The sequence below is a fragment of the Microcebus murinus genome, chromosome 16, assembly GCF_040939455.1.
Source record: "Microcebus murinus isolate Inina chromosome 16, M.murinus_Inina_mat1.0, whole genome shotgun sequence".
In the NCBI taxonomy this organism is placed as follows: Eukaryota; Metazoa; Chordata; class Mammalia; order Primates; family Cheirogaleidae; genus Microcebus; species Microcebus murinus.
The window spans coordinates 13,643,819-13,668,937 of NC_134119.1; the positions used below are offsets into that span (position 1 = coordinate 13,643,819).

Genomic DNA, 25,119 nt, shown 5'->3' on the forward strand with positions numbered 1-25,119 from the left:
ATCTGTAAAATGCGACCAGCAGAAACAACTCTGGAGCAAAGAGATGTGAAAACACTTAGAATAGAGAGGCTTCTATGCGATGGTCCTTGACCCAAATGCCTTCCAGGACTCCTGATGGCAGAAACTCAGGGTCCAACGCCCAGCTTGACCCAGAGACGCAAGCCCAGCCTTTGGGTTCAGATGGACCAGAGTTCGAATCATGGTTCTATGTGATATTGAGCAACTCTGGAACCTCCCTGAGCTTTTAATTTCTTTAATTTCTTCACTTGCTGATTGAGGATAAAAACATAGCTAGCCATAGCAGAAGTGAAGCCTAAAGGAGAAAGAGTGTGTAAACTGGGACTGAGCCTGAAACGGAAGCCGTCTGTCTTGTCTGCATGTTTTCGTAGCACCTGTAGCACCTGGCCTCCGAGGGGGCTGTGATGGAGGAAACCCAGGGAGAGAGGTGCTTCTGAGTGGGTAACAGAGAAGTTCCAGGCCATTCCCACGACTCCATCTTCACTCAGCGAATATCCGCTGAGCACCTACTATGTGCCTGACACTGTCGTGGGTCTTGAGGAGGCAGCAGTGGCCAAGGCAGAGGTGCTCCCTGCCCTTGGGGAGCTTGTCTTCTAGATGAGGGAGACACACAACGATGACAAGTGGTGATAAATGCCACAAAAGACAAGAAGAGTGCAACGCGAGGTGTGCATGGTTCGACTCCCCCAACCTGGGGGTCCATAGGGCTTTCCTGGGAAACTGACTGTTGAACTGGGTGTGCATGAGGAGCAGACTTGACTCAGTAAAGGGAGGGAAGGAGATGGGAATAGAGATCACTCTAGGGAGATAGAACAGGAAGTGCAAAGGCCCTGAGGCCAGAGGTAGCAAGGAATGTTCTGGAACTGAGAGAACGTTAAGTGACTGAGTTCAGGGAGTGTGTGTGTGAGGGGGGGATTTGTGGGAGACGAGGTCAGGGAAGGAGATGGGCATTTTCAATGGGGGATTATTTTGCCTGCCCCTTTAGGGGTCATTTGGCCACACTTGCAGATATTTTGGTTGTCCCAATGGAGGAAGTACGACTGGCATCTAGCGGGTAGAGCCCAGGGATGCTGCTTAACGTCCTACAATGTACACGACAACAAAGAATTATCCGGCCCCAGATGTCAATAGTGCTGGGGTTGAGAAACCCTAGACTTGGTTATTGAGGGCCTGTGGGAGTTTGATCTTCACACAAAAGAGCCACTGTGGGGTTTGTTTGCTTGTTCAAAATTCATTTGTTGATTTAATTTGGATAGGCAACAACCACGTATAGCTCTCAGAACTCAAAACACCGCAAAGAGGTGTGCAGCGAGAACTCTTCCTACCAGAACGCCTCCCCTGGCGCATTGCCCAAACACAGCCCCGGACAGGGAGGCGTCCTCCAGTGACCCTGTGTCCAACGCACTCACCGGCCCATCTTCCCACAGCAGTCTGAGACGGACTTTATCACAGAACGAATTTCCACGTGTAACTGAGTCTCGCTCCAGACTTTGTATTTTTCCCATCCATTTGTCTGGTTATTCATGTGCCTGTGGGACCCACTAACGGATTTGAAGCCCAGGAGTCGCAGGATCAGATTCACATTTTTAGAAGATCAACCGGCTACAGATGGGGAGAGCAGTTGTAGGAAAGGAAGAGTGGAGGCAGGAAGACCAGTCATCAGACAGGGGCAGTGTCCGTAACAGAGGTGACGCGGCGTGGCCAGGTGACAGTGGTGGTGGCAGGTGAGAAGTTGGTCCTATCTGCGGCGGCCACTCCTCATCACCCACTTTCTGTTTCAGGGGCTCCAGGAAGACCTCTGAGATAAGAGCTGACGCGGAAGACAGGGCTCGAGCTGTGATTCGAGAAGAATTCCAGAACCTGGGGCCCATCAAGTGCGTGAGAGTCCCCGGGGCGGGGAGGAGCCAGGCGTTAGGCTTTCAGGAGAGCTGCCTCAAGCCCCTCAGGGTTTCCTTGGGGACAGATGCCCCCCACCTTTCCACCTAACACACCCTCTCCCTGCTAGTACCCAGGATGTCTGACACGGTCTCGGGTGGTTCCTTAGACCTTGTTTAATTCACGTTTCCCCTGTGGTGACAATAACTGGGCTCCAGCAAGCCTGTGTTCAAGGACTGGCTCTGCCACTAACTTCCTGTGTGGCCTCGGGCAAGGTGCTCTCTGGGCTCTGCTCCCCAGTCAGTGAAATGGGTACACTGGGCAGCTATTTCCTCCCACGTTTGGGGATTCTCTTTCCACCTGTGTCCTCCTATCTCTCCATGACTCTACCCCCCTGTGTGCCTCGTCTTCCTCCCACGTGTGTTTGTCTGTCTCCATCTGTCTGTTTGACTGTCCCTTCTCTCTCTCCTACCTCCAGTTCTGTCTGTCTGTTTCCTTTTCTCTTGGCTTTTCTGACACTGTCTCTGTTTCTCACTTTCTCTCTCTTTGATTTTCCATAGGGCGCTGCAAACTCCCAGTGATAAACGATATAACAGTTTGGGGACAGGGATGGTTGATGCCCAGGAAGGATCCTGAGGGAGTGTGGGAGCCCGGGACATGAATTACTTATGCCAGGGGACACTCCTCCCCTCACTCGGGGACCTCCCAGAGAGTGGGTTATATTGTTCAGCTTTTGCCGAGGTGGGGCCTGGGCCCAGACCCCCCTGTGGGCACCTGCCTGAGCCCGCCCCATGCTGTGATCTGCATGAAACCCAGGGTCACCATGTGCCTGCATATCTGTGCCACAGGTTTGCTGAACAGGCCGTTTTCGTCCTTTTCGGCATGTTCGCCGTCCTCCTCTTCTCCCGGGACCCGAAGTTCATCCCTGGCTGGGCCAGCTTCTTCACTCCGGGGTGAGATTCTGGGGACCCCCAGGTTGGAGTCCAACAGGGAGGATTCTGGGAGGGGCCACCTGGACCTGGAGAGGCAGTATGGCTGGGGAGACTCGTGTCCAGGTTATAATAATAGTTGTGTTACAGGCGGGCGCGGTGGCTCACGCCTGTAATCCTAGCTCTCTGGGAGGCCAAGGCAGGCAGATTGCTCGAGGTCAGGAGTTTGAAACCAGCCTGAGCAAGAGCGAGACCCTGTCTCTACTATAAATAGAAAGAAATTAATTGGCCAACTGATATATATAGAAAAAAATTAGCCAGGCATGGTGGCACATGCCTGTAGTCCCAGCTACTCGGGAGGCTGAGGCAGGAGGATTGCTTGAGCCCAAGAGTTTGAGGTTGCTGTGAGCTAGACTGACACCACGGCACTCACTCTAGCCTGGACAACAAAGCGAGACTCTGTCTCAAAAAAAAAAAAAAAGTTGTGTTAATATTAATACCATTGTAATATATTATTATATTATAATCAATAATTATAATAATTAGTAATCAATGACCAATAATCAATATAATAATCAATAATCAATATAATTAATAATGGGTCCCTATTTCACTTTCAAAGAGTTTAGGTTTAGCAAACATTTGGTTTCTCATGTGTTAGGAGCTTTGGCTTGGGAATCAAACAAAACTGGGTTTGAAGTCTAGCTCGGCCACTACGAGCTGTGTGACTCCGAGTACATCATTCATTCATGCATTCAGTCAACATTTATGGAGCGCCTATTATGTACTAAACATCATGCCTGATGCTGGGGACACAGTGAAAAGCAAGTAGTTAGACAAGATAGCTGCAAGTTGTAATGAATGCTATGCAGGAAAGCGTGAGAGGGCTATATTATGAAATAACAGGGTGGGAGCATGGATTTGGGATAGTTCTGGGAAGAACCAAAGGTAGAGATCAAAGCTGTGGAGACACACTGAGAGTGTCTTCTACTGAAACCTGAGCTAGGAACAACTTAGCAGTTGGAGAATGGGAAGAAGCCCGTGTGAGAAGGGAGGGAAACGGGTGAGTGTGGCTGGAAGGGCCGGTGAGCGCCAGGTCACAGGGGGTCTTCTTGGGCCTGTTATGTATTTTGATCTTTTTTGTCGTGTTTCTATGTCGATACATAAAGATTGACATTATCTTTTATTGTTTTTCTAGAAAAACAGAGGCAGGGTATTTCATAATGTAGATGGAACATTATTTAAACATGTCCCTAGCAAAAAAATCTTCTTTTTTTTCTTTGCGCTTCTTGATCATGAACACCCTGTACATAATCTGTGCACAAGAGTCCAATTCATTCCTGAGGATAAATTCCCAGAAGTAGAATAACTAGATCAAGGAGTATTCACATGTAAAATTTTCAAATATTTTTCCAAATATGCCCTCCAGAAGAAGGTTAAACTCACTTATTCTCCCACTACCAGTCTATGTTCCCAACACCCTCACCAGGTTGTATCTCCTTTTCGAGTTTTGACTGTTGGCAGTTTAATGGTATTCCATTAGGGTTTCCACTGGTATTTCTTTGATGATGGTGATATCTCCCAACTTCTCCCATCTCTCCCAACTTCTTGGCTATTCGAACACTCTTCTTTCCAAATGTGTGAGCTGAGAGAGCTTTCGTTAGCAAGAGGCTCTGGGATTCCTTGAACTTGGAGCCAGAACAATCTGGGTTCAAGGCCCATCTACACCGTCCTCGGTCTGGCCTTGAACAAGTTGTTTCTGCTCTCTGACCTTCCCATGCCCCATCTGAAATGGAAGGCGCCTGCCTGAAGGGCTTAATGTCAACACGGCTCCCCGGGAGGACACACTGTGGACGCTTCAAAGGGGATGGTTAGGTTCTAAGGTGGAGTCCATCTGGGCTCTACCCGTGTGAGTGGGCCGCACTACCTCATGGTGAGTTGTCGACCCCAGGAAGGGTACAAGCACGAGCTGCACAAACACACACAGGGCTCTTCGGGGGTCCAGGTTAGGGCGATTTATTGGGGTTCCATGGACTCAAACATTGTGTGGCTCTCACAGTCTTCCTCTTTGGCCAAGTCCTTCTTCCTAAGGTCCTGGAATTGGGAGGATAAGCGTTTCTTTGAGCTCAAGCAGCATCTAAATGCCGGGGGAGCTGTGGATAAAGGGCTTTTGCATTGTGCTGGGTGCAGTGGGACACAGTCCGGTGGCACAGCCTGCAACAGTGCCCCTCACAGCAGGCCTAATCCCCACAAATCCTCATTCGGGAATCTGCCAAACTGCCTGCTGAGATGCTGGGGTCACAGGCTCGGGGGCCTTCTCATTTGTAGGTTTCTTTCCGATGCTGTTACCGGCGTGGCCATTGTCATCGTTTTGTTCTTCTTCCCGTCCCAAAAGCCTTCTCTCAAGTGGTGGTTTGACTTCAAAGGTAAGGAGGCCGAGGCGGGGCGCTCGGCGGGCTCAGGGAGGACTGTGGTGTGGCCCGTGGTAATCAGCGGCCTGGAGCGGCCCCATGGTAGTGACCTCGTGCCCCTGCCTGTCCCCCCTTCACTATCTGAGCAGTGACCTTGTCTGGAAACTTAGGGCCGCCCAAGGTGACAGTCCAGGACAGGGGTTAGCAACTGCAGTCTTCGGGCCAAATCCAGCTGCTGTTTTTGTACAGCCCATTAGCTAGGCATGGTTTTCACATATTTTAAATGGTCGAAAAGCAATCAAAACAAAAATATTTGATGAGTCATGAAAGTTATATGAAATTCAAATTTCAGCATCCCATAAATAAAGTTTTGCATTTCCTCAAGAAATCCGTGGAAATTCATTGTCTTTAGTTATATAAGTGCCTACACAATAGCCTCCATTTTGCCTCTTGGCCCACAAAACCAAAAATATTTACTTTCTGGCTCTTTACAGAAAAATGTTGCCGACCCATTGGCCCAAAGCAGGGGTGGCACCTGGGTCGCCTACAGAGCCAGGCACGAAACCCGCGCTGGCTTTCAACTGGGTAGGGAGAGGCAGGGCGGAGGCAAAACTGCCTGAAGTTCAAATCCAGTTTTTAAAAAATCACTGAGTGTCCGTAACCGAATGTCTGTAGGTTGGCCCTCAGATGGCCAGCGGTGGCCCCACCGGGTTTCCAGCCGTGCCTGCCAGAGGGTGACGCCGACACTGCCACCAGGACAGAGGCCAGGCTGGCCCGGTCTCCACCACCCTGGAGCAGTGGACGAGCTCTGGACCAGGAGGCAGGAGTAGTCTGACTGTCTTCCATTGTTGAAGAAGACAATAGAGTGTCAGGCAGGAGAGCCCTGGCCAGGGAAGAGCCGGGGTTCGAGTTTGGGGGGTACGGCGTGAGGCTCTGCAGCGAGACAAGGGTTCCCAGGCCTCCATGAACAACAGTTCTTGTGGCACAGGTGGACCTGGGGCGGCAGGACTCGAACCCAGGGAGGCTCGGCCGTGGGCTTGCGGGCTCTGTGGTTGAGCAGGATCCAGCTTTTCTCCCCAACCCTGTTCCCCCCGGCCCTCTTCCCCCCCGTCTGTCCTCATCACTGCCTCTGCTTGCCACTTCTTGGCCTTCCGGGAGTTTCTACCGCCTCTCAGGTTTGGCATCTTTATGGCTTCTGCTCCGTTTCTGTCTCACTTTTTTATAGCTTCTGTTCCTTGTCGTGTCTTCCCCTCTGCTTCCAAAAGGGAGAAACCATCTCCACCCCCTGGGGTGGCATTCCTGCGGAGCCAGCCGCGAAGGTGTGCAGGCTGCTGCTACTAGGCACGGAAATGCCACGAAATTGGTCGTTGGCGCTGGAGTAACATGGGAAGCGAGCATGGCCCGAGGAGATACTTTCTAGCATTCAGCACATCCTCGTCTCCTCCCTGCGCTCCGTCTCCTCGAAGCTGCACGACTCTCCCCATCACTTCATTCCAGGCTCTGTCCAAATGCCGCCTCCCAGAGGAGCCTTCCCTGACTACACCATCTAGAAGAGCACCCTTTCTTTGTCACTCTCTGTTCCGTTACCATGTTTTATTCTTCTTCATAGCACGTGCAGTTTCCTGACATTCCATATTTACTTGTTTGTCACCTGCTTTCCCTACCGCAATGTGAGTTCCCTGGGGAGAGGAGTTTTCTCTGTTTTGGCCCCTTGTGTGTCCCCAGTGCCCAGAAGAGTGTTTGACACATGGTGGGAACTCACTATGTATATTTGTTAAGTAGATGACCAAGGGCTTGCTCTGGGCAAGGCCCCGGGTGAAGCCGTTTGCACACACGGGTTCATTTCATCTTGCCAGTGAGTCTCTGTGGGAAGCGCTGTGAGCCCATTTTGCAGATGAGGAAATTGAGTCTCAGAGAGGCAGAGCCACTGGCCCGAGTCACACGGCAGAGCTAGGATTCAAATTTAGTGCAAAGCCCGTGATTTTAGCCACTGCTCTAGATGGCCAGCTGGCGCAAGTTGAGCTGGAAGTGGGAAACCCACATGGTCAGAGGCTGTGCTTGGAAGAACTGGCAGCAAGGGCACGGTGGGCTGGGACAATAATGAAAACAGTAATAGCTGGCGTTAACTGTGGCTTGGCACATGGCAGCAGGCGGTCTCCATAAGCACGCACCATTCCGTCTGCCTTACATGAGACCCATGTTCGGGGCCTTCTCCCTTCCCTCATCCCGCCCTTACCTGCTATGTGGGGCAAGCCGCTTTACTTTTTCAGACCTCTTGTACCCCTTTAGTGAAATAATATTTTATCCCCTGCAGGCAGAGAACGGGGCCACCTGCCATCTCTAGTTGCCCTTCCAGTTCTGGGCTTGCTTGTGTGTTGCATTTGGCCCAAGAATCCCCTGGCAGCATATAACGCCTGCACTGTGTATATGCACCTGTGGGCTGTATGCACCTGTGGGCTGTATACACCTGTGGGCTGTGTGCACCTGTGGGCTGTATATACCTGTGGGCTGCATACACCTGTGGGCTATATGCCCCTGTGGGCTGTATGCACCTGTGGGCTGTATGCACCTGTGGGCTGTATGCACCTGTGGGCTGTATGCACCTGTGGGCTGTATACACCTGTGGGCTGTGTGCACCTGTGGGCTGTATGCCCCTGTGGGCTGTATACACCTGTGGGCTGTGTGCACCTGTGGGCTGTATATACCTGTGGGCTGCATACACCTGTGGGCTATATGCCCCTGTGGGCTGTATGCACCTGTGGGCTGTATACATCTGTGGGCTGTATGCACCTGTGGGCTATATGCCCCTGTGGGCTGTATGCACCTGTGGGCTGTATACATCTGTGGGCTGTATGCACCTGTGGGCTATGTACACCTGTGGGCTGTATGCACCTGTGGGCTATGTACACCTGTGGGCTGTATGCACCTGTGGGCTGTATGCACCTATGGGCTGCACGCTAGCTGGAGGAGAGCTATCATTAAGTAGCTTTTATTGTCTTTATTTCCTGATTATAAAATATTGTTTTAGGTAAACACTGTGTAAAATTTGTAAAAGTTGAAAAGGACAGGTGAAATGTCAATGATTGCTTGACCAGGAAGTGTCCTGGGAGGTGGGGAACTGCCATGAAGGATCTGGACCAGTCCTCCCTCCTCCCTGGCCACAGCCCACAGGAAAAAAATCTCATTTCAGGAGTGTTTGCACCAAGCATGGGCTAAGTGCATCATGTACGTTATCTGACAAATACGTATAGCGTAACTGTCAGGTGCCAGACACCGTTCTAGACACTGGGACTGCAACCGTCCACGACACAGAAATGCCCCCTCCGCCTACAGACCCGCCTTTGCCTCAGTCAGTGTTCACGGGGACCCTCCATGTCCTCGTCCTGTGCCATGTGTCAGCTGAGGACGTGGGGCTCGGAGAGGCAAGGTCACTTTCCAAGGGCACGCAAGGCCTTGTCTCCAGGCCTGTGCTTCCAGCCCAGGGAGGGCACACTGCCCCCGCGGGCCACAGCAGGCCCAGCACCTGCTTTGCAAACAGTTTTATTTACACTGTGCCCATGTGTCTGTGCATAGTCTCTGGCTGTCTTCGTGCCACGGTGACAGAGTAGTTACAAGAAAATCTACACGTGGCTGCAAAGCCTAAAATACTCACTCTAACCCTTTACAGAAAACGTTTGCTGATGCACTCCCTGTTCTAACCACTGCACACACTGCCACTTTTGAGGAAATAAAAAAATCATCCTGTCATTTCATGGGCCCAAGATATACTTAGTTTCTATTTTTCTGAATTTCCTTCCTCTTTTGTTCCTCTCTATACACATTCAAATACAAAGAAAGCCTTTTCTTTGATAAATGAGAGTAAAAATAGCACCTGTGCCAAGGAACTGTTGGGAGATTTAAAGGATGTGCTGCATGTGGAGTTCTAGAAAATTCTCAAGCCACGGGAATCATGAAAATTACTTTCATTCTGAATAGAGCAGACACCCACCTTGATGCTCGTGAGGTTGCACTCGAAAGCTCCAAATCAGATGCCAGAGCCAGGCCTTGACTTCCTGGGGACCCCGAGGCTCCCCACAAGGTGGGGCTGCGGGGCTGGTGGCCCCTTCCTCAGGCTGGGTGGCCCTGAGTGTCCCTCTCTCTGCCCAGCTCCCAACACGGAGACAGAACCCCTGCTGACGTGGAGGAAGGCCCAGGAGACGGTGCCCTGGAACATCATCCTTCTCCTGGGAGGGGGCTTCGCCATGGCCAAAGGCTGTGAGGTAAGGCCCGGGCAGGGGCCGTGGGTGGGCGGCAGCGCGGGAGGCGGGGGCAGTCCAGGATCAGAGCCGGACAAGGACAGGGGCCTGCAGGAGCAGACAGGCTTCCTCACTCGCCAGATTGGGGTGATCGCACGGGCCCACGCTCAGTGCCTGGTGCTGCAGAGAAAGACAGGAAAAAGGAACGATCTGGACCCCCAGGGAGCTCACGATGGGAGTACTATTAAGACTAATACTAATAATAACATGACTTAAGGGCTCTGAGTACAGAGGAATAAAGTGTTTTGTGCTTGCCCCAAGCCAGGCACTGTTCAACATGCTTAAACCTCCCAACACAGCTGGGAGGTGGATGCCATTATGACCCACACTCTCAAGACACAGAGAGGTAAAGCAACTTGCCTAACATCACACCGCTGTGGGATCAGGATTAGAATCCAGATAGCTTGGCTCTAGAGTCTATGGTTGTTGTGATTGGATGTTGACAAGGGAAAATCAGAATCAAGGATGACATGGAGGTTCACGGGCTGAGCAGCTCTGTGGAAATGGTGCCATTTTCCGTGGTGATCCGAACCCAGCCTGGTGCTGAGGCAGGGGGCTGGATGAGATGACCCTGCAGCCTAGGGGCTTCCCTGAGCAGGGGGTGTGGGGAGAGGCACAGGCTGTCGGTGGAGGCTGGGCTGCAGGACCGCAGAGCATGCTGGGAAGCCAGTCTGGCTCTCAGCCCAGCCCTGGGCAGCTGGCCGGGGTTTCTGTTCAACAGGGGCTTTGTGTAGAAGCTGCCCCTTTCCCTCAACCTCTGCCGGTACCATCTCCTCCCCAGGCAGCCACAGCCTGGCCCGGGAGGGACCAGAATGCTTATGGCATGTCCTGGTTCCTGGCTCCTGCCCCATACCTTTGCCAAGGCCACAGCCGGGCTGCGTGAGGTTTCCAGGTCCATGGATGGGGTCCAGGGTGAGCCTGGAAGTGTGGGCTCCCCAGTGCTGGTTCCGAAGGCTGGAAGTATATCCTCATGCAATTCACTTAAGCCAACTTAGCGTCCTCACTGCCGTCTTCTGCTGCAAACCGTGTAGTCGTGACTTCCCAGGTGCTTAAACTCGAGCCCAGAGGCTTCCTGGGCACACAGCTGCAGTGACCTGGCTCCTGCCTGCCTCCCCAACACCGGCACCTCCCTCTCTCCCCTCCCGGACCCCGCTCCTGGCCCCTTGCTCTTTCTCAGCCACCTGAGACTCACCGGGTGTTCTTCCCTCGATCCCTGAGTCCTGGCTCTTCAGGTCCCAGCCCTGGGTTCCCCGCACGTCCTGCAGCCCCGCCCCCGTCCCTCCCTCCTGTGACTCTGCCTGTCTCCTTTACCCCACATCTAGCCCCTACGGCGTCTTGGGGCTGTTTGTTCATCGGTTGTCTCCCTGGCTAGAATGGAAGCCCTGGGAGGGCAGGGACCAGATCTGTCTTACCCAGGCTGCTCCGGGCATCTAGAAGAATCCTGATACATACCAGTGCTCAACAAATATTTGTTGATATGACCTACAAGATGGGCTGTTCTGAGGACTGACAACATAGTGTGTGCAGAGCCGGATGGCTGACACATGCCAGGTGCTCGAGCCGGGAGCCGCTCCCATCTTCATACTATTATTGTTGTCATTATTTTACTGTCTTATGGGTAAAAGATTGATCTTATTCTGTTGCCTTCACATATATATACATACACACACACATTGCATGTGTATATATACATATATACACACATATATAGATATCTTTAATCGCCACAATAAGCTTATCTACAAATATATTGAGGTAATAGAAGCTCAATACTAAGTCAGAGTGGAGCAAATCCTAGAGGCAAAGAGAAACGTGTACTCTCTCCCCCCATCCCTCATTGTCTGCCAGAAATCTGAGACATCTGTATTATTGTTACTTTATTGGATAGTGGGTGGGCCTAGTGAAATCGGGACATAACCCCATCATTAGTTAAGGAGCATCTGTATTATGAGGTTTTTATGAAGATTAAATACATTAATATTAGAAAAGTACTTAGAAGAGCACTGGGCACAGAGTAAGCACTATACTATGATTGTTAAACATAATAAGTAACAATAAATTACATTCAGTGCTCACTGTGTATAGGGACTGTTTTTATGGGTACTCATTTAATCCTTACTGCGGTCTCTTAAACAAATGAAGGAGCAGAGACATCAATTAACTTGCCCGAGTCACACAGCTTGCACGCGGGGCGGCGGTTTGGCTGTCCGCACGTGTGGATAAAGCCTTCTCTCTTTTCCTTCCTTCAATCTGATTTACTGGTTTCTCTACCCGAGAATTATTATACAAAACTGTATATACACAGCCGAGCCTACGGTGTTTTAAGAGTCTTCTAAGAAAATTTTAAGGACGTTTTTGGCCACAGGGGATTTTGACTTGAACCATTGAACTTCTACCATAGCATCCCCATTATGAGATGGGACCCTGTTAATATCGAAGGGACCAAGCAGAGACAGCCTGGTTGAAGAAAGGAGGAAGAGGCGGGCAGCATCCTGCCTGCTGAGTCTCCCCGACCCCATCCTGCAGAGTGGCCTCGGGTACTTCTGGCCATCTTTGGGGACCCTAAGGAACACAGTTTGACAACCACTGCATTGGGCGATTTCTGAGTCCCACCACCTCTGGCACCTCATGACTTGGTGGTACTAATTACAGCTGGTGGGCATCGGGCACTTACAAAGTGCCCGGCCACTTCTCTACGTGTCTTATGGGTTAGCGCCTCTTCTCTCTACAAGAACCCCCTGGCACAGGCACTATGGTATCCCTGGTTTACAGATAAGGGAACTGAGGCACAGAGAGGTTAAGTTACATGCCCAGGATGGCACAGAAGCTCTGTTAAACAGAGCTCTGTTAAGCTCTGGAAAGGATTAAGCTGGGAAACAAACCCAGTCTGACTCCAGAGCCCTTTCTGCTGACCCTCTGACCATACCGCCTCTGACTTGGCTGTTGCTGGCCCATGGGTCCCTGGGAACACTGTGTTTCCAAGGAAACAGAGCTGCCGATTCCTACAGGAATGAGAACAAGCAGGTGAAGTCCCTTGAGCGTCCCCAACAGAACCCCAGGCAACTGGGGGTGTTCCCGTCTCAGGAAGCTGCCAGACCTCCCTCCAGCGTGGGAGCCGAACCGAGGCCCGAGTGGCCGCTGGGACGCTGGCTGGAAGCCCGTCACTCAGAGGCCCAGCTACAGGGAGGCGCTTGGCTCCTCGCTCACCCGGGTCATTAATATTCCCTCCTCTAGCCTCTCTCTGTTGAACTGCACAGGCTGGCGTACCTCTGTTTGCTAGGGCTGTGGCTTATGGGTAAAACCAGTGGCCCTAGTTTTCCTTGCAGCACGCCCCGGGCCAGGGGAAGGACTGGGGCCCCCCCGCTTTGCATCATACCGTATTTACCAGGTGTCAAACAGAGCAGTTGTACGAGAAACACCCTAATCGTACAAGGACTCTTCTGGGGGAAAAATATTTTTAAACATTTATTATTTGTGCATTGAAGGTAAATTTTAAGACGAATTATAGGGTCAAATATATTATTTTATTTATGTAAAAATTGTACACCTTATTCTAGAATCGTTTATGAAATTTTAAGTCCTGAACAAGCAGTGAATTTTCTATTAAACATAAAAGAAAATATATAGAGTTTCTCTGGTATAGGGTTGATAAAAGGGCTGTGGTAGAAATGCATTTGATGCTAAATGTTAGGGGACTAATGCAACTCTGCCCTTGATCCCCTCGTAACACCTCAGCTTTGCCATCTGTGTTTAGTGGACAGTGCGCCATTGCTCCACGGCACCACGAGGGGGTAGCATCGAGCACAATTTGGCATCCTCTGCTTTGCCCTCTGTGGTCACAGTGACGGTGTTTTGGCTCAGGGTTATTTAAGGGTAATGTGTTTGCTGGTGGAAGGGCAGAGGTGGGGTGGGGCATGTGCATATTACATACTTGCAAATAGGGTAACTTCTGGAGAAGTCAGCAGAGAGAGCACCCCAACAATTCTGCAGTGTGGGTGACAGAGTGAAGTCTAGGGGAACCGCTGTACCCTTCTCTGTCCTGGAGGACAGTGGCCAGCTCTGGGTGTTGTTCTTAATTAAGAGTCAAAGTGACAGACTGGAGTGTCCAGAGGAAGGTGCTGCGTGGTAGGGGGCCGTGCCGAAGAGCGTTAGCTAACGGAGGTGGGTGTCTGTCTCAGTGGCTACTTTTGGGGACCTTGGGCAAGTTACAGAAGACTTCCCAGGTCAGGTCCCTGCACAGTGTAGTAATACCTACCTTACAGGATGGCTGGGAAGGGTCAACAGGCAGTGCATGCAGGTGCCTGGCCCCCTGTGGAGCCTCAGCAGTGGCGAGTCTTACGTCAACAAATAGTAATACAATGTTAATATCTGTATTACCATCATTGTGTTAATCTTCCTTACCACTGACCATAAATATCTTTAGTATTGATAATTACATTGTGTTGCATTTGATATATATCTGATATATATTTTATATTTATATGATATATAGGAAATCTTATATGTTGATTACATATTAATAGTGTTATATAATAATAATAATGAATATTTTATATAAGTAATCGTTGATATTTTGGTAATTTAATAACCATTGTTGGAAAGATGAGAAGATTTACATGGAAGGTCCGATTTCCCTCTCCCGCTCAAGTTGGAACTTAGGGGTGTTAGAACCAAATGGATTATTGGGGACCCAGGGTTTTGGCCCCTGGCCTGTGGGGTATGGCGGGGAAAGCAGCTCAAGAGGTGGAGAGGCTGCTGGCTCCAACGTGTGACCCTGGACGTGCTGCTTGCTCACTCCACGCCTCGGTCTCCCCACCTGTGAAGGGGTGCAGTTGTCATTGTCGTGATCCATCCCAACGCTCTCTCTGAGGTTGCGGCCGGGGGGTCTGGGTGGGCTGGGGTGTGAAGGGCTGCCGTCCCCTCCGCAGGAGTCGGGGCTGTCTTCGTGGATCGGCGGGAAGCTGGACCCCCTGGAGAACGTGCCCCCCGCGCTGGCCATGCTGCTCATCACCGTCGTGGTCGCCTTCTTCACCGAGTTCGCCAGCAACACTGCCACCGTCATCATCTTCCTGCCGGTGCTGGCGGAGCTGGTGAGGGTCCCACTGGGGGCGGAGGGCACCCCTCTCCCAAAACAGGTTCCGAATCTCTCCCCTGCTACCGGAGCTTCCCTGGGGGCCACTGTTGCCATTGCCGTCTTCCAAAATGCACAAACGTGTCAGAACCACAGTACAATTTTTTTAAAATACCAGTTTTTTTTTTTATTCAAGACATGCATGAACAGAGTAAATATTTTCAAAGTGCCCCCAATTCTCTCTTTTGAGAAAATTAACCCATGGTGACATGGAGAGTTTTCTAGAACACTTAAGTCACCAAATTTGGATTACGAAGAAGCAGAAAAATCTAAGTAGACAAATAACTGTAGGAAAAATTCTAACAGTAGCAAAGCTGTAGCCTCCCTCCACAGCGGGGGTGTCAGCACTATTGACATTTTGGGGCTGGATCATTCTTTGTTGTAGGGGCTGTCCTGTGCATTGGAGTATGTTTAGCAGCAGCTCTGGCCTCTACTCACCTAAATCGTGACAATCCAAAATGTCTCCAGGCATTGCCAAGTGTTCCCTGAGGGGACACAAATCACCCCCTTTCTCCACCTGGTTGAGAACCCCTGGGCTAAAACTCACCAGCCGCAGATGGTCTGCCAGGTGAGAGCTAACAGACCTTCAAGGCACAGGTGGGTCCCAACTCACCCAAATTGTTCATGAGCACAGAAAAATAAACAAAGTCATTCAATCCACGTGTAAGCTTAGCAAAACCCTGACACCCAAACCAGAGAAGGAGTTCCATCTCATATATAAACAGAGATGCAAACAGCAAGATGAATCCAGGATTGTAGGAAAAGAATGATGTATTATAATCAGGTAGATTTTATACTAGGAATTTTTAAAAAGGAAACCATCAATATGGTTTTATATTGAAGCAGATTAAAGAAGACCAAACCATATGATTATCTTAATATAACCCCAAATTGATCAAATTAAATCAATGTTGCAAGTAAATGCTTTGTATGCAAACGGCACACTTATCTGTACCATCCTGTGTTTAGTTTTTGTTTGCTTATTTTTTGCATCAATTTGTAATGGAGTTCACACCATATTAGCACACAGATATACATCATATTATTTTTCAATGACTGCAGCATATTCCATTATAAATGGACGGTTATCAGTATATTTAAGCAATCACCTACTAATGGACATACAGGTGTTTCCAGACTTTGCTGTTATCAACAATACTGCCTTGACCTTGCCTGTTCTGTGCATCTTTGATGACATCTAGAGAAAATCCCTATAACTGAGATTCCTGGATCAAAGAGCATATGCATTTAAAAATTTGCCAGATATGAGCAAAGTGCCCTCCAAAGTGGCTCACCATTTTACAGCCCCAGCAGCGGTGTGGGATACTCTTGCTAGGTGGGATCCGATTTCATCAGACCCTTTCCCAGAATCTGAGGGACCTGGAAATTGAGAGAGACGGGGGTAATATGTTGGTATGGGGGAGAGAAGGAAGCAGAAGACCCAGCAGGGTTTATAAGGGGCAGCTTTCTCTGGACAAGACACTTGAAAAGGTCACGTTCTTATAAATGGTGCTCATTATCAAAATCAAAACATTTTACACACAGGGGGTGATTTTAGATCTTTTTGAGTAAAAGTATATGCTTTGGGTTGTGAAAATTCCCTATGGGGACCAAAACCTCCTATCTTAAGTAAATTGCCAGAGACTTAGAGGGGAAAGAGGTGACAAACCGGTGGCCTGCTGACTGAGGCCAGCTCGTAGACCTTTTCATCCACAGTCTTAGAACTTTGGAGAAGCTTGCCAACAGAAGCCATCCTGGGCTCACTTTATCTCTGAAATCCAGTGAGGCACCCAAGCAAAGGCAACCAGAGGCCAGTTGTTGGGATTGTTTGGCTGAGGGAGGGGCCAGGCAGGGGGACAGTGATTTCAGAGCCCTGGTTCCCAGCCTGCAGCCCCAGGGAGCTTGTTAGCTTGTTAGAAATGCAAATTTTTGCATCCAGCCAGGCCTGCCCAGTCAGCCACTCTGGGCAAGGTGGGGCAACCCTCTGGGTTTTAACAAGCCCTCCAGGTGGTCCTGATGCTCCTTCACCTTTGAGAAGGAGTGTTCTAGAGAGATGGCCCAGGAAGGTCACTAACCCTGGGAATGTTCTCTCCCTCTCTCTGTCTGGTTCCCTTCTTGTCTGCCTCTGCCTGTGCATCTTTCTGACTGCATTTCTCTCTCCGACTCTCTTCTCTCCATTATTCTGCCACTTGGCCCATCCCTGTGTGTCTTTGTCTTTCTGTCTCTACGTCTTTGCGTTCATCTCTTTCCAACTGTCTCCATCCCTTGTTCTGGTCTCTGTGTACCTGTCTCTGCCCTGCTCTCCCCGGCCCCTCCCGGGCCCAGGCCATACGCCTGAGGGTGCACCCCCTGTACCTGATGATCCCCGGCACGGTGGGCTGCTCCTATGCCTTCATGCTCCCGGTCTCGACGCCTCCCAACTCGATCGCCTTTGCCTCTGGACACTTGCTGGCCAAAGACATGGTGAGTCTGGACACCGTCTAGCAGGGGCCTGAGAGGTGCGTGGGCTCCGGGCGGTGGGCAAGGGCACCTGGGCCCCCACCCCATGGCCCCATCTCTGAATAGCTTCTTCTGCCTGGGACGGCGCAGGCTTCAGGCACGGGATCCCAGCAGAACAAATGGAGAGAGAGCAAGAGTGAGAGAGAGGCGGGAGGAGATGCACAGACCAAACAGGAAAGAGAGAAGGCAAAGGGAGACAGTGACGTTCATTCACTTGTTCATTAATTCATCGCCCAAGTGTTTGCTGGGTGCATTCTATGTTCCGGCCACTGGGGGCGCAGCAGTGTTGGTGAGACACAGATCTGCCTCCAAGGAGGGGGCTTTCTGTTGATAGCGACAAAAGAAAAATTCTACTCAATAGACAAGTATAGCCTTGACCTATAGAGACCTATAGGGAAAGAGTGTGTATAAGTGCATGCATGTGCACACATTTGTGTGGGGGGGTGTATGCATGTGCATACGTGTATGTGTATATGTTTAGGGTTGGGGTGCTTAATGATCAGACAAGATTGTTCTTAAGTTGCATGACCTTGGGCAAGCTAACTTCTCTGAGCCTCATTTTCCTCTTCTGTAAAATAGGGATTAATAATAACCTTTGTAAGGTTGCTTTCAGGGTTACGTGACGTAACCTTCTGATGACACGACACAACAGCAAGGCACATAATACCTGGAACCTAGACACCACTCAATGAATGGGGACATTTGCAGCTCTTTGAGTGACAGCCTAGGTAGTGTAGAGGTCACAGGGTCTTGGGCGTTGACCAACCTGGGTTTGTGTTCTGGCTCCGTCACGTCCCAGCTGTGGGAGCTTGGGTGAATGCCTTCGTGTCTCTGAGCCTGGGTGTTCCCATCGTATGATGTGGCTCCATTGCAGGTGCGGACGGGCCTCCTGATGAACCTGATGGGCGTCCTGCTGCTCAGTTTGGCCATGAATACCTGGGCACAGAGCATCTTCCAGCTGGGCACCTTCCCGGATTGGGCTGCTGTCCACCCAGCCAATGTCACAGCACTGCCACCCACCTTGGCCAACAGCACACTTCAGACCTTCTGAATTCCCCTGGGGACTCCCTTTAGGCTGGGCCCTTCCAGAGGGCTTTCGCCACCACCTGCTGCTAGGACCCTACAGGACAAACAATTCTTTTCTGTAATCCAATATGCAGCAAGCAAGGAGGGTAACCTCCCGTGGTCCACTCAGGCCCACAGGCTCATTGTCTAGGGCACTTTCTCTTCCTCATGCACTGCAATGCCCAGCCGTCTCCCAGATCTGCCGCCTGAGAAGCAAGCTCCTTCATCTCTGCGCTGTCATATGCTTAGGATGCAAGAGAGCCCAGTTTCAGCAACAGTCCGCAAATCTGGAATGGCGTTTGTCTTACACAGTTGGGACAGGAGGCCATCTGTCCCCATGGGCACAGCTTATATTATCTCCCACTGACTACTTTAGGTTGCGCTCTAGAAAGACCTTTTTGTCTTAAGGATCACTTTCCTGGGAGAGGCTTTTGGGGCTGCGATGTTTCGGTCCAGCTGTTCCAGCTGTTCACAACCAGTGTGTGTTCTGCTTGGCTGGTTTCCATCCTGCAGCAGTTGTTTGAATACTATAATCCTTCTGCTAATACACAGCAGCCAGACACTTTTTTTCCCAATCCCTGGAGACAGAGGGAGGGACAGGTGATGGGAATTTCCAAGGACATGGCGACTGTGAAAAGCCTTCTTGCTGTTTCTCTGGGCGCCCAAGCGCCCCAGGGGAGTTCTAGAAACCACAGCTGACATCTCTACCCAAGAGGTTTAGGATTCTCCTGTTTAATCGGATTCAGTTCAGCCATAATTCTGGGGTCAGGCCAGGCCTGGGGGCTCTACCTTCTCATAGGTGACCCATGGCCTCTCCAGCCAGGACCCTCAGGGACCTCTCTCCGGCTGCAGGGTAGCAGCTGCTTCTTGTCCCGGCAGCTGGTCTTTATCTTCCTACCCCCACTCCAAGCGGTAGGCATGTTTAATTAGCAAAGGCCACATTTTTCAGGGGTGAGAGAAAAGTCAAAAGATAAATTGGGGCCTTGTAAAAAGGCCAGGGTAAAATGTCTCAGGCAGGCAAAATATTGTCCCCTTGTACAGATGGGGAAAACTGAGGTATTCCCATGAGCCTGGGGCCGGAGAGAGACATCCTAGAGGATTTCCTCCCTCTTTGTTTCAAGCAGAACCACCTTGGCCTCCCCAGTGAATAGCACATCACTCGGCAGGGCAGGCACTCAGAAGTGTCTGCTGCCCGGAAGGGCGCAGTATCAGCCCAGCATCCAAGAAGGCACCGGCCGAGGGACCCTGAACCTCAAACTCCCCCTTCCTGTGCCTTGGAGGGCTGAGATTCCCCCAGGAGCAGCGTGGCTGCAGCCAGGAAGGCAGCACCGGGGACTGAACTCGCCCTTGACACGGCACAAGTGAGTCACAGGTGCTTCCCAGAGAGCAGGGGGAGCCCCCGTTGGAGGCTGAGCTCCGCCTCCTTCCGAGTGGGCGCGCCAGTATTCAGCCAGTTACAGCCACTGGGCTTGGTGAGTGGGGCCCCTGTGTGGGACAGGAAGGTTCATCCATAGAGAAAACCACGGGATTTGTAACCAGATGAAACATGATTCCAAATACTTCTGATCAAAAGTGCTGTAAAATAAAGAATGTTAATCAACATTAGACCCAGAGATTATTTGCCTTTCTGAACATAACAGAGCTTCAGAGCCTCACATTCCTGGCCTGGAGTTTCACAGCGTTGCCCTCTCTGACTTCCCTTCTGACCGCTCTCCCCTCTCCTCACTCCAGCCACACATGCAACCCTCCTGCCCCAGGGCCTTTGCACGTGCGGTCCCCTCTGCTACTCCACTGTGCTCCCAAACATGAGCCTGGCCCCCTCCCTCACTCTACACAAGTCCCTGCTCAGACGTCACCTCCTAGAGAGGCTTCCCTATCCATCCTGTCTAGGATACCACTGTCGTGACTCCCACCCCTGTACTCTGCCATATTTTTCTTCTTAGTACTTAGGACACTGTATTATTTATTTTTTGTTTATTATCTTTCTCTTCCTCTAGAATATGAATTTATGAAAATGTAAATGTTATTTTGCTTACTGCTACAACTCTGGCACTAGAACAGTTTCTGGCATGTTGCAAGTGTCCAGTAAACAACACGAATCTACACCAGAATTTATGACAAAGCCACCTGCCCTTTGATCTGGGGTCTCTTTGGTTCATTTCTTTATTCACTCGTTCTTCCATTTATTCATTCAACAAACATCTATTTAGAACCTGTGATGTTAATCAACATTAGACCCAGAGTGTTGATTAACCTGTGCCTGCGTGGACTTACATCCTGGCAGAGGAGACAGGCAGCAGGAAATAAATGACGCTGGGTCGTGATGGAGATTATGAAGAAAATGAAACTGACCAGTGCGATAAACTGACTCGGAGGCTACTTCAGCCAGGGTGGTCAGGGAGGGCTTCTCTGAGGAGGTGGCATTGGACTAAGACCTGAAGAAGTCAGTCGGACGCTCATGGCAACACAGGAGGAAGAGAGACACTGGGGGGTTGTGGGGAGAACATTCTAGGGAGGGGGCTGCAGGTGCAGAGGTTGGAGGCGCAGAGGAGCAAAGGTGGCCTCATTTGGCTGGACGCTCAGAACCAGAACTTTGCTGGGTTTTGGAAGTCTGCTTCTGCCGCCTCTGGCTGGTCACAAGCTCGGTCTCTCTGCAACTCTCCTGAGAAAGTGTCACACTCCTGCCCGCACTCCCCAGGACTGCCCCGGCTGGATGTTACTCAGTCCTCGACGCCTGGAGGGCTTTGCCATGCTCAGGAAGAGAATATCTGGGGGCAGAAGGCCGGGTGCCGTGACCGGTGCACCCACGGGAGCGAGGGGGATGCCACGGGCGAGTGCAGAGTCATTGGATACATACAAGGGCTCACGGCCAGGAGGCAAAAGGAGCACGCGCAAGGCAGAAAGGACAAACACAAGCAGAGCAGAACCCTGTTTTCTTACCTGTGGCTGCATAGCACAACTTAGAGCCTTGAAACTCAGGGATTCCTTGGCTCACGTTTCTGCCTCTGGACAGAGCTCTACAGGGACGGTGTTGGCTCCGCCCCGTGCAGTGTGGCCGGCGCCACTAAGCTGGCGGTTCGCCTGGGGCTGGGATGTCCACAATGGCCACTGACCCTCCAGATCCCTCTTCAGGTGGCTTCTCGAAGAGTAGCCTGGACCTCTTCATGAGACAGTGGCCTTCAAGGACGACAAAAGCTAAAGCGATAAGGCCTCCTAAGGCCCAGACGTGGACGTCTAAGACGCAAATTCTGCCTCATTCTAGTGGTCAAAGCAGGCCACAGGACTGGCCTGGCTCTGGGGGAGGGAAACAGACTCCACCCCTTGATGGGGGGCAGCATCCAACAGGGAGGGAGGAATGGTGGCCTCCCGTTTTAGAAGCACCTACCATAGCCCAAAAAGAAAAACTGAGCGAAAGGTACAAAATGCCGTCCTGAAAAGGGATCTCTAAATGGCTCGCACGGTTATGAAGAGATGCCCGGACCCACTTGTTCATAATCAGGGAAATAAAAATTATAATAAGATTTTTTTGCCAATCAGATCAGCAAACACCAGAAACGTGGACACCAAGTGATGGTGGGTGCCAGGAAACAGACACCCTCAAGTTCCACTGGTGACACTGGACTGTCACGGTCAGCACGGCCGCAGCTTGGGGAATTCCTACGGCCCAGCCGTCCTGCTCCCGGGCCAACGGACCACCCAACGGGTCCTGAAGGAGACAGAGCAGGAGGATAATCGTGCCACTGTTGTTTGAGGCCCCTTGGTGGCCATCACTGGGGGAGTATTTAAATAAAATATGGGGGAAGCGCACTAAGGACAACACGGTGACACAGACATGATGACCCACAGGTGCACAGCATGACGGGCTCCAGGCGTGGGAACCTGCGGCCTGGGGCCACAGGTGGCCTTCAGGACCCTTGAGTGCAGCCTTTTAATAAAGGGATTTGTTGTGCTGTGAAGTTTGGATGTGGCCAAGGGGCCACACTCAGGGATCTGGGGGCCACATGTGGCCTTGGGGCCACAGGTTCCGGCAGACACGTTCTAGCTGGCGTGTCAAACTGACAGACACAGCCCAGTGGGCGGAGGAATGGAAGCGGTGATGGTAGGTGAAAAAAAAGAGAGGAAATAAAAGTCATTAAATGACTTGCCACGGAGGCTTGGTGAGTCCAGGATCCGGGAGGGAGGGCGGCAGGCTGGAGAAAGAGCCGCAGCTGGGATCTGCAGGCCAGTGCTGCAAGACCCCCCTTGCCCAGGGAAGGTCAGTCTCCTGTTCTCTCTGTCCTTCCATGGTGGATGGGCCCCGCCCACACACTGCGGGGCGCTCCGCTCTACTCCCTGTCCACCGATGGAAATGCTCATCTCACCCCAAAACACCTTCCCAGAAACATCCAGAATAATGTTCGACTAAGTATCTGGGCACTATGGCCCGGCCAAGTTGACACGTAAAATGTCACGTTTTGCACCAACGGGAGCCAGAGCACAAGGGAGTCTTTGACGCAGCCCATGCGGGGGCGTGGGCCCTGCCCGGTGCAGGAGAGCGGGGAGGGGTCTGGAGAAGTGAAGCCAGAATGACGTGACTGACCCACACGGTTTACACCAAAACAGAGCTTGCAATCCGGTGGTCCCCAGTTTTTGTTTTTGTTTCGGGGGTCTGGATTGTTCTTGTTTGCCCTCTCCCCAGGGAGTTTTAAATTATTAATTGGTTGCTAATCTTGAAAATTCAGGAAACTTCACGTACAAATCTGGATTTCTGCTTCTCTTGGAAAAGACCAGAAGATCTAGCAATAGGAGACCCTCATTGCTACCAGGCAACAGTTGTTTGGAGCAGGGTAGTTTGTGAGGGACACTTAAGTCGGAGCATGAGCTCTTTCACTGGCCTCAGTCCCCACCACTCCTCAATGTCGCACACAGGCTCTCTTCTTTCCACTCTCACCTTACCCGCCTGGGAAGGCGTTTGGATCTATGGCTCCTGAGCCACGTGATCTGGAGGGCCTATTTCAGTGTTCGTGGTCACTGGGGCCAATGGCCTCGAGCAGCACTGCTCAACACAACTTTCTGAAATGATGGAAAGGGTCTATATCTGCCCTGTCCAACACGGTAGCCACTGGCTACATGTATTACACACTTGCCATGTTGGTGACACTTGCAGTGTGCCTAGTCCAGATTGAAATTGGTCATAAGTATAAAACACCCACCGGATTTTAGAAGCATAGTATAAGAAAGTAAATGTGAAATATCCCATTAATAATTTATTATATTGTTTACAGGTCGAAAGGATATTTTGGACATATTAGGTTGAATAAAATGTTTTCTTACAGTTAATTTCTGTTTCTTTTTCATGTGGCTACTAGAAAGGTTTAAATCACACACATGGCTCATATTGGTGGCTCACATTGTCTCTATTGGGTAGCACTGGCCGTACACTAGGATTTCAGCTACCTCTTTGCACTCTCAAACCATCTGCATGGTGGCAACATCCTATCCCCACAGGCTGGGGAATTCGATGACTGTAATACCCTGTGCATCTCTGATTCTGTTCCCAGACCGAGCTCCCCGGGCAGATCTGGAGGCTCATGGCTTCCTCTTCCTCTTCCTCTTCTGTCTTATGGCTCTGAGTCCTCCGCCCACAAATTCCCCTCAACACAGCGGTTCTATTTTTGATGATTCAGAAGCCCCCTCCGGACGTTGTGGGCTTTGAGGTCAGGCCGGCCTTATATAGACAGAGGTGGCTGCCTACATGTACCCAGGAAAGCCAAAAATATCTTTCACCCTTTCCCCCCATTGCCCCGGGCTCCCAAGTCTTGCATATGTATCCACCAGAGGAACTTCTGGAAATGACCTACAGGGTCCTTAACCAATCAGCTCCCTGGTGCCCATGCAGAAACTGGGCAAATGCTGGTGGGTGCCTTCTAGGACCCTTCCCTTCTGGCCACATGGTCCCACATGACGGGACCCAGGCCAGTGTGGCTCAATGGGCGTCGCAGAGGCCTGGACAATCAAGCCTGAGCACCTGGGGACTCCCACAGGCAGCGCTGGCACTCGGCTCAGGTAGGAGGGGGCAGGGCGTTTGTCAACTGCTTACTGAACACGCCACACACATGGTCTCAATCCTCAAACGACCTTAAGAAGCAGATACCGTATTCCCGTCATTATAGCAAAGATGCGCAACTTAAGAAAGGAGCAGCATCTTGCCCAAGGTCACAAAGTACAGTCAGTGACAAAGCTGGCATTTGAGTTCAGCCCACTGCCTTCAGCCCAGGGCCCCTGTAGTTTTCAGGGGAACCGCTAGACAGCTGGCCTGGCCGAGCCCTCCTGTAGAAGCTGCAAATTTGTGGCCCACATTGGCTTCGGCCCACAGACCTGTCAAGATTGGTCTGCACAGTAGTCTTAATTTTTTTTTTTAATGCTGAATATTTACATTAAAAGGGGAATGACTGACATCTGTGGAAAAATTAGAAAATCTGATAATGTTGGACCTCATTCAAGGGTCTTGGGCCCCTCGACTGCAGCTGCCCTTTTCGAAGGGGTCTGCACTTTGCAATTCGCCGCTGTGTGCGCAGACCTGCTTTGTCCGTTACCGTCACCGGTGGCCTCTGTGGGCAGGTGAGTTTACTGCCCCTGGTCCACTTTGTGTGCGTAGTTCTTGCAGACCTGGTTGCCGGCCCGGCTTCCTGGAGGGGCTCAGCATCTGGGAAGGGTATTAGGTGCTTGGAGGGTTCTGGCCACAGGTGTCTCATTCAATTGGTGTGACTATGAGAGGGAATGTCACTTCCTCTATCCAGGCTGCCACAGGGAACCCCTCCACAGGCCTGAGCAAGTGGCCCAGGCAACATGTCCTTATAAGGGAAAATGACAGGCAGTCGGGAATGCCACCTAGCTGTGTCCCCTACTGGTCCAGC

The 25,119-nt window shown here is 51.1% G+C and overlaps 1 protein-coding gene across 1 annotated transcript in view; it reads left to right on the forward strand.

The window, feature by feature from the left end:
- SLC13A3 (solute carrier family 13 member 3) overlaps positions 1–19,828 on the forward strand; it is a 65,221-nt gene extending 45,393 nt beyond the window's left edge. Inside the window, exons 7-13 of the mRNA XM_012743004.2 lie at positions 1,800–1,892; positions 2,742–2,846; positions 5,151–5,248; positions 9,380–9,492; positions 14,457–14,618; positions 16,985–17,122; positions 18,033–19,828. Coding sequence (XP_012598458.1) covers positions 1,800–1,892; positions 2,742–2,846; positions 5,151–5,248; positions 9,380–9,492; positions 14,457–14,618; positions 16,985–17,122; positions 18,033–18,209 — 886 coding nt within the window. The 3' untranslated portion in view covers positions 18,210–19,828. The remainder of the gene's footprint in view (positions 1–1,799; positions 1,893–2,741; positions 2,847–5,150; positions 5,249–9,379; positions 9,493–14,456; positions 14,619–16,984; positions 17,123–18,032) is intronic.
- The last annotated feature ends 5,291 nt before the right edge of the window (positions 19,829–25,119 follow it).